This window comes from Saccopteryx bilineata, chromosome 1, assembly GCF_036850765.1.
Source record: "Saccopteryx bilineata isolate mSacBil1 chromosome 1, mSacBil1_pri_phased_curated, whole genome shotgun sequence".
NCBI lineage: Eukaryota > Metazoa > Chordata > Mammalia > Chiroptera > Emballonuridae > Saccopteryx > Saccopteryx bilineata.
In genome coordinates, this window is record NC_089490.1 from 236,202,618 (window position 1) to 236,211,117 (window position 8,500).

The window sequence follows — 8,500 nt, forward strand, 5'->3', positions numbered from 1 at the left end:
GTTTAAGTTAAACTGGGTGCATTCTAAATAAACCACAGTCTATATATTATATAAACTCCATAAGAGCCCACAGTGCCCTCTACCCTGATCGATGATTACTCATCTGATTCCTTGGGATTTAAAAAAAAAATTCTTTAATCTTAATTAAAGTTAGATTTTAACTTCCAGAGATACTGCCAACGTTTGGAGCAGTGGTAGTCAACCTGGTCCCTACCACCCACTAGTGGGCATTCCAGCTTTCATGGTGGGTGGTAGCGGAGCAACGAAAGTATAAATAAAAAGATAGATTTAACTATAGTAAGTTGTGTTATAAAGATTTATTCTGCCAAACTTAGCGAACTTCCAACATAAAGTATTTGGTAAGTAATTATTATTATATGCTTTAACTTACTGTAACTCTGCTTTATAAATTTTATAAAATAAAGTTACTTTCCTACTTTATAAATCACCATTACTGTGGAACGGGTGAGCGGTTAGAAAATTTTACTACTAACAGAGATACAAAAGTGGGCGGTAGGTATAAAAAGGTTGACTGCCCCTGGTTTGGAGGGTGCATACACTCTTGTTTGACCATAAGCAATTTTTCCTCTGTTACTATGCAATTCTTTACTATCAGTATATTTACATATTATGTCATATTTTTGTGCTAACTATACTTTTACTAGTTCATCACCTTTTTAAAATGTTACTTTATTCTTATCCTAAGCACTAATATACAAAAAAACAATCAGTATGATAGGTGACTTACATTTAAAATAAATATGAAAACCCGTGCACCCCTTACAATCACTGTCTCAGCAGTAGAAAGCCAGCACACACCTGGGGAAACACTCAAATGGAAATTTCTTGCCAGGAAAACGAAGGATGAGAGTTGGAGTGACGGGAAAGTTAGAATGACTTCTCATCACTCTCCTTCCTACCGGATACGTGCACACATAAACAAACAAACAAACAAACAAAAATATTTCTTTACTTCACACTCCTTCCTATGAGATGTAAAAGAAGAGCTCTTTTTACAACCCTGCAATCAGATGAATTTTGAATTTAAGGACTAGCTTAAGCTTCAGGGGGACATGTCCCCACTCTTGAGTCTCTAGGTAGATACAATAAATACACCCAAGGAGAGCTGGATGGAAAGGTGCAGTTTGTATGAAGACACAAGCATTCCCTGGAACCAAACACTGATGGCACTCATGTTTCAGACATGTGCTGTGTGTGTATGTGTGCGTGCGTGTGTGTGTGTGTGTGCCTGTGTGTGTTTAATTTTCTTTCTTTCTAATCAAATGACCTAGTCTCACTTGGTTAAGTTTCAACCACAAAGCACCACGGTATGCTTTTCTTTTCTTTTTTTTTTTTCAAGACACACGTCACAAGCCGGCGAGAAAGGGGGAACTTCCAGTGTCTGTGGTAACATCACTTGATAAACAGACTCGCTGAACAGCACGAGCCTGTTTGCTCTCACTATATAAAGCGGCGGGGACGCTGACCGGCAGGGTATTTGCCGGACGAGCACGATGAGAGGAGCAGGCATCTCCGTTCCACGGTTAGACAGGATGCCTGGCATGTTCTTCTCCACTGCGCCCAAGGACCTGAAAGAAACTGACCACTCATTCCTACAGGACAAGACCCAGAAAAGGAGACCAAAGACCTTGTAAGTCCCTTCTGTGTCTTCTTTGGTGAATTTTGACAAGAAATGGGAGTAAACATCAGCATTCAGTTTGGCTAGATCAGAGCAGTTACCTGTTGGGAATTTGAAGTAGAATCCATTGTATGAAAAAATAAAATCATGATCAGGCATTAGAAGTGGATGGGAATTTTTCCGGACTTAAACGGGCTCACTCTTACTATAACAACAAGTTGTATCAACTATGTTTATCACTGCCTTCTTCCTTGGAGGAGTTTATTTCAGGCTCTTTTTTTTTTAATCAATGAAATGTATTCTCCCAAGGAAATATCAATATCCGCTTTTGTGTCTTTTGTAGTGGAATGGATGTAAAGGCGTACCTGCGATCCATGATCCCACACCTGGAGTCTGGGCTGAAGCCTTCCAAGTCCAAGGACATGTACGTACACTCACACTCTGAACTATTGTGATAAAGGTGGTCTATGCCTTCTCTCTGTGCTCTAGCAAGAGATCAGCACTGTGCATAACGGCCTCATTATTTTACGTAACAAGCCTAAAGGGATTAGCACATTTGTACCCATGTAAATAAATATAAACGTGTGTGCATATATTTGCTAGTTACTCTACTGTTGGCGGATAGGTCCTTAGATTTTTTTTTATTTTTTTTTTTTTACATTTTATCAGCAGATAGCTTCCTAGAGCCATCCTAGATGAAGTTTTGTTTCAGCAGCAATTTCTCAGGGAACTTTTGCTTTTTGATCAGATTTAATAAAATTACTAGGGCTAGGGTCTTAGTTGGCAAAGCTACCTGAATGCAGCAACCATTCCAAGTCCACTCATGCTTATGGAAAAAAGTTATCTCTTACTGATTGATTTCGCCTCTTGTCCCCCGCAGACTCTCCGCTGATGATGTCATGCAGTGGTCTCAGTCTCTGGAAAAACTTCTTGCCAACCCAGGTGAGTATAGATTAACTGCTGGATGCATCTGGGTGTAGCTCCAGAGGCATACAGGCAGAACGGCCTCAGGAAGATAGGTGGTTCGGGAGGGGAGCGTGAGAAAGCTGTACCCAGTTTTTCTGTCGTCACCAACAGTGTCTGCATGTTGTACCCCTTAGCACTCAGCTCAGCCACCGGCAAAGCTGCGGAGACCTTAGGCTGCTTCCCTGCAGGGCTCTATTGCTGCAGGAGCCAAACTAAAAAGTCTACTGGGGTTCTGAGGTTTCAAGTCTTTAAAAAGGCAACCCAGACCTCTCAACCTACAAACTGCTTGTCTGAAAGCTACCTAAAGAATATAATTGTGTGTGTGTGTGTGTGTGTGTGTGTGTCATGTATATATGTGAGTAGGAGTCGTTAGGTTGATTAAATACTTTACCATTTCTACATTCACTGATTGGTCATTCAGCCCACCTGCACGTAGCAAGCATGTTTAGAATTGCCAAGAATGCAAACAACCCAGGCCCAGGGCTCTGAGAACAGCTGAGACCCCTGGAACATAACTGCATTCTGCGTAGCACGACACGTCACAACACGGATGGGATAACGGTTCTGAAATACCAAGTCTCCTGGGGCGTTTCTGTGGCAGGCAAGAAGGGAAGGATGAAATGAGGTCTCCTTACCCGCACCCGGTGGGGGCCTGCAATGCTGTCCGGAGATGCACCTTGCAGACGGTGCGGAGGAGAACTTTGTCTCCCTCTAGTGGGCAAGCTCACCCTCGTCTCCCCACAAACCCTGTAGGGACGGGGCGTCCCCTTTCGCCGTTCAGATCTGCTTCACCCGTCTTGTTACCGGACAGGACGTCAGCTTACCAACAAATAAACGCTCTAGATACTGGCTCATGTGAAAGTCTCAGTCACGCTTGCAAACACAGTCCACACATCACACATCACACATGGGTAGGGAATAGACAGGCCTCACTATATTCCAACTTATATGTGTTGGATGGGGGAAATTAAGTTTGTTAATGATTAACACGTCCTCTGTCAATGTTTGCTCCCCTGAGAGGCTCTCTATAAGAAGAGAGATTGCCCTGTGACCCGGAGCGCAGGGTTTTCATCTAATGAGCAGACGGAAGCAAAGTCCAGTTCTGTAGCCCCCCACTGTGTGGCCCGGGCCCCAGATGAACTGTAAATGAAGGCTTTTCTGTCTATGCAAAGTGGGACGCTGCTATTTCAGCAAAACAGCCGTTTCTCCCCTGTGTACACAGACAACACAGTAGCATGTTCTTGCAAATGTCTTCTTTGAGTTATTCATGTATGACCTTGATTAATACTAAGTATCTCAACCCCTCTTTCTTTGTAGCGGGGCAAGACGTTTTTGGAAGTTTCCTGAAGTCTGAGTTCAGTGAGGAGAATATTGAGTTCTGGCTGGCTTGTGAAGACTATAAGAAAACCGAGTCTGAAAATTTGCATTGCAAAGCAGAGAGGATATTCAAAGCCTTTGTGCATTCAGATGCTGCAAAGCAAGTGAGTATTAAGTTTGTTATCATTAGTTTATGACGTCAGGGAGCCTAGATACAGAAATGTCATCCCGCGTACAAAGCAAGATGGAGACCCCTCTGAGTCTCGTGATTTCACTGCTAGAGACGTAGGTGTATTCAGACAGTTAGCTCAGTGCAATGATCGCCTAATTTTCTATGTCTGTAAGAAGATGAGAGTTGATTTTGTACAACTAGCTAACACAATGGGGCTGGGATAGAGAGTAATGGGTTCCTGGCCAGAATTGCATGCTGGGAAGTTCTTAATCAGCTAGCTCATCCTGGATCAGGCTAACACACAAGTGAGCATCATACATGCAATGCAGCAGTCAAAATACTGCCAGTTAGTACTGGTGCCCACCTTCCCGTTAAATATTTTTGATGCAAGCAAAAACAGCTGCATAAAGTGCCCTCTCCCCCTATAAATCTTGAATGTCCATACCCCTGTTTTTGATGATGAGCATGTCACCTTGCATGGATATTTAAATCTTTCATGGCTGCCTCTTTTGCATTGCTCAACTATACACTGAGCCAACTCGGAGCCAAGACTTTCTTGCGATATTTCTGTTTAACTCCTCCACCCCTAGGAAAGGTCCGGTTTAGAACAGGCATTCAAGAGATATTTGAACTGCTTTAAAGAAGGGCTTAAAGCCACTATCTTGAGGTGCTTGGAAGAAAAACACAGTAATGTCATAAAATACACAATAGATTAGAAGCATATATTAACTAATGTGGATTTCCCTTTTAGATCAACATTGACTTCCGCACTCGAGAATTGACAGCCAAGAAGATTAAAGCTCCAACCTCCACGTGTTTTGATGAAGCCCAAAAAATCGTGTACACACTTATGGAAAAGGACTCGTATCCCAGGTTCCTCAAGTCAAATATATACCTAAACCTTCTGAACGACCTTCAGGCGAATAGTCTAAAGTGACCATTTCCTGGCTGGAGGGAATGACAGATGGTATCAAGTACAGAAGGAATGTTCCCAGATGGCTCCCTGGGTGAGCAACTTTGCCTTTTTGGACGACTAGACAGGCCCAGGGAAAGAACAAAATGACTCACAACGGATTAACATCGACCTTATCCAGGCGAGGGGTTGGAGAAGTTCACGGTGAAAATCAAGAGACAGTAAGAAGGAAGGAGGTGATTTGGCACTGTTGCAAAATATAGGTGGACCCACGTCCTAGAAAGCCCCTCAGAACTGACAAGGCCCTGTGAACGCGCCACTTAACCAGACACTGTGAATAAAGGTTTAAAACTGATTAAGACATGCTCTAAGCTTCAGGTCAACTGATGTCCATGCTGCATTATTCCTATCTAGAGACTGTCCGGGTTGCTGAAATTGCTTTAACTTGGACAACTATTGGAAAAGTATGTGTTTCGAAATTGCCGCTGCTGTTATTGGCACAAAGTGTTTTTGGTGTTGTTTTGTTTGTTTGATTGTGTTGGGCTTGAAAGAGATAGAGAAAAAAAACATAATGTATTTAAACTTAAGCTATTGCTCTTAAAACTGGGAAGTCAGATAATATTTGTAAATTAAATTATCAAGTGTCAAATATAAATGTAAGTTTTATATTAAAATATATAGAAGCAGTTTCTGCTTCATTTCCTTTGGTATTATTTCTTTAAAACTGACACTTAACTCTCAGATTTAACAAAAAATTCAAGCAAAGGGTTTTCTACTCTCTATCATTTCTTCAGCTTCTAAAACTACCATCCAATTAATTTGTGGATGTCTGAAATGAGACAACCCAATGGTTCTTGAAAATATGTACAACTCTGGCCCTGGCCGGTTAGCTCAGTGGCAGAGCGTCGGCCTGGCATGCAGGAGTCCTGGGTTCGATTCCCGGCCAGGGCACACAGGAGAAGCACCCATCTGCTTCTCCACCCCTCCCCCTCTTCTTCCTCTCTGTCTCTCTCTTCCCCTCCCGCAGCCAAGGCTCCATTGGAGCAAAGTTGACCCAGGCACTGAGGATGGCTCTGTGGCCTCTGCCTCAGGCGCTAGAATAGCTCTGATTGCAGCAGAGCGACGCCCCAGATGGGCAGAGCATCGCCCCCTGGTGGGCATGCCGGGTGGATCCCGGTCGGGTGCATGCAGGAATCTGTCGGACTGCCTCCCCATTTCCAGCTTCTGAAAAATACAAAAAAAAAAAAGAAAGAAAGAAAGAAAATATGTACAACTCCAATTAAGAATCTGATACATTTCATTGGGTCAGTTTAATTTTGCATAACCTAAAAAAGTTTACTTAGTATGTGCTCAGGAAAAGTAAGAATATATGGGCATATTAAACTATTAAGGGAACAAACTGTTCACATATTTTTATATGTATATGGTTATTTTTAAGTTGCAATTAAACATTAATTATTAAAAAATAAAACTATTATCTAATTAATCCTTTATTTTGTATATTATATGCACATATTAGATAGACTTTATTAGTTTTGCCTTTGCTATCGGAATGCATAAAAGCAAACAAATAAATGTGTTCTACTACAGTTAAGCTTCAAACCGATAAGAAATTGAAATCTTTCAAAAAGGAACAAAAAAGTTATTTCAAGAAGTAGCCTAAGTAACAACTGGTGTTTTATGGTGGTTAGAAGTTTATAAAACCCTGATTATTTTTTTCATTTAAGTCTCATAGCAATCCTATGAGAGCTGAGAGTCAGGAAGATTAAATCATGACTTCCCAAATTTAACTAACTTCAAAATCACCTAGACTGTTCACAAAACCACCCCTTCAGGGCCCTACCCCAGACTGACTGAGTCATAATTTCCAAGGGATCGGGTATAACCATCTAGGTTTTAAAAGGAAACCCCCCGGGTGATCCTGAAGGCGATATGGTAACCCAGGGACTGACAGCACGTAGCTCCATGACTGCACAATCCATGCTCCTTCTGTGACACGACACTGCCCCCCACTGACCAGAAGGCATTTCCTAAGTCACTTATAGTTGCAGCAGTTCTAAGTGTCGCCTATGAAGAAAAATAAGACCACACTGTAGGGATCACCTACACAGAGCAGAAAAATAGTTGAGATGACACATAAACCAGCATAGCCTGGAGAGCTGTGATTGGATAATCAGCCATCCACACACCAGATTGAAATCCTACGAGTGTCCTCAGTGCTGGCTTGTCCAGTCACTGGGCACACCGCAAAGGTATGGGGCAACATGAAGATGGAATTTAAAAAGAATTATTCTTGAGTTTCCATGGGGCAGAATTGCACTTGAAGCTCTACCTTAAAGCTGTATTCCATGATTTAGCAGGTCAATATTACAACAGAAGCTTAGGTAGGGACTCCAGTCTCTTCAACCTCATTATCATCATCACTGGGTATTTTTCTTCCCAGCTCATTCCTTCACCAAATCCCCCTTCTGCAATCAATGTTGGCCACTGGCATATCATTTTTAAATTTTTTTCTGTTACCCTTCTCCGTACAGTGATGGGCAATCTTTTGAGCTTGGTGTGTCAAAATTTGCCAAAAAACCCAGCATAAATCAGGTGGTGTTTCACTTCGGAAAAAAAAAACATAATTTCACGATATTTATAGTTTAAATAAAAAAATGTATAATTGTAATATATAACTGTATTTAATAAACCAAAAACTAATTAACTTACCTGCTTAGTGACTTCTTTGTTCATCTGTCAGTTGGTTTCTTTTGTTGGTCTTGATATTATTTAACTTGTGTGGGGTGCGGTGAACTAAGATAAGTGAAAGAGAGGGGAAATTCTTTAACTAACTTGCCTATTAGTGACTTTTTGTTGCTGAATTTCATTGGCTAAATCTTTAATTGAAGGTTGGTATTTTGTACACTTCAAGCCCAAGCAAGCGCTACTAACTTCATTTGTCAATCTGTTTCTTTTGTTGGTTTTGATATTATTTAACGCTGAGAATAAGGTCTCACAAAAGTATGTAGAGGGAAAAATTGTGAGTAAAGTCATTGCTATATTTTTCAGGGTACTAAAAGTGTCTGGGTCCTGGCCGGTTGGCTCAGCGGTAGAGCGCCAGCCTGGCGTGCAGGGGACCCGGGTTCGATTCCCGGCCAGGGCACATAGGAGAAGCGCCCATTTGCTTCTCCACCCCCCCCCTTCCTCTCTGTCTCTCTCTTCCCCTCCCGCAGCAGGGCTCCATTGGAGCAAAGATGGCCCGGGCGCTGGGGATGGCTCCTTGGCCTCTGCTCCAGGCGCTAAAGTGGCTCTGGTCGTGGCAGAGCATCGCCCCCTGGTGGGCAGAGCGTCGCCCCTGGTGGGCGTGCCGGGTGGATCCCAGTGGGGCGCATGCCGGAGTCTGTCTGACTGTCTCTCCCCGTTTCCAGCTTCAGAAAAATACAAAAAAATAAAATAAAATAAAATAAAAGTGTCTGGTAATTGGTTCCAGGCACTCCAAATTTCCTGTTTG

General features: G+C 42.3%; 1 protein-coding gene across 1 annotated transcript; it reads left to right on the plus strand.

Moving 5' to 3' along the window:
* The first annotated feature begins 1,438 nt into the window (after positions 1 to 1,438).
* Positions 1,439 to 6,544, plus strand: RGS1 (regulator of G protein signaling 1). Its single transcript, XM_066253520.1, has 5 exons — positions 1,439 to 1,651; positions 1,983 to 2,063; positions 2,520 to 2,581; positions 3,923 to 4,086; positions 4,846 to 6,544. The coding sequence occupies exons 1-5, from the start codon at positions 1,515 to 1,517 to the stop codon at positions 5,029 to 5,031; spliced, it is 630 nt and encodes a 209-aa protein (XP_066109617.1). The 5' UTR covers positions 1,439 to 1,514; the 3' UTR covers positions 5,032 to 6,544.
* The last annotated feature ends 1,956 nt before the right edge of the window (positions 6,545 to 8,500 follow it).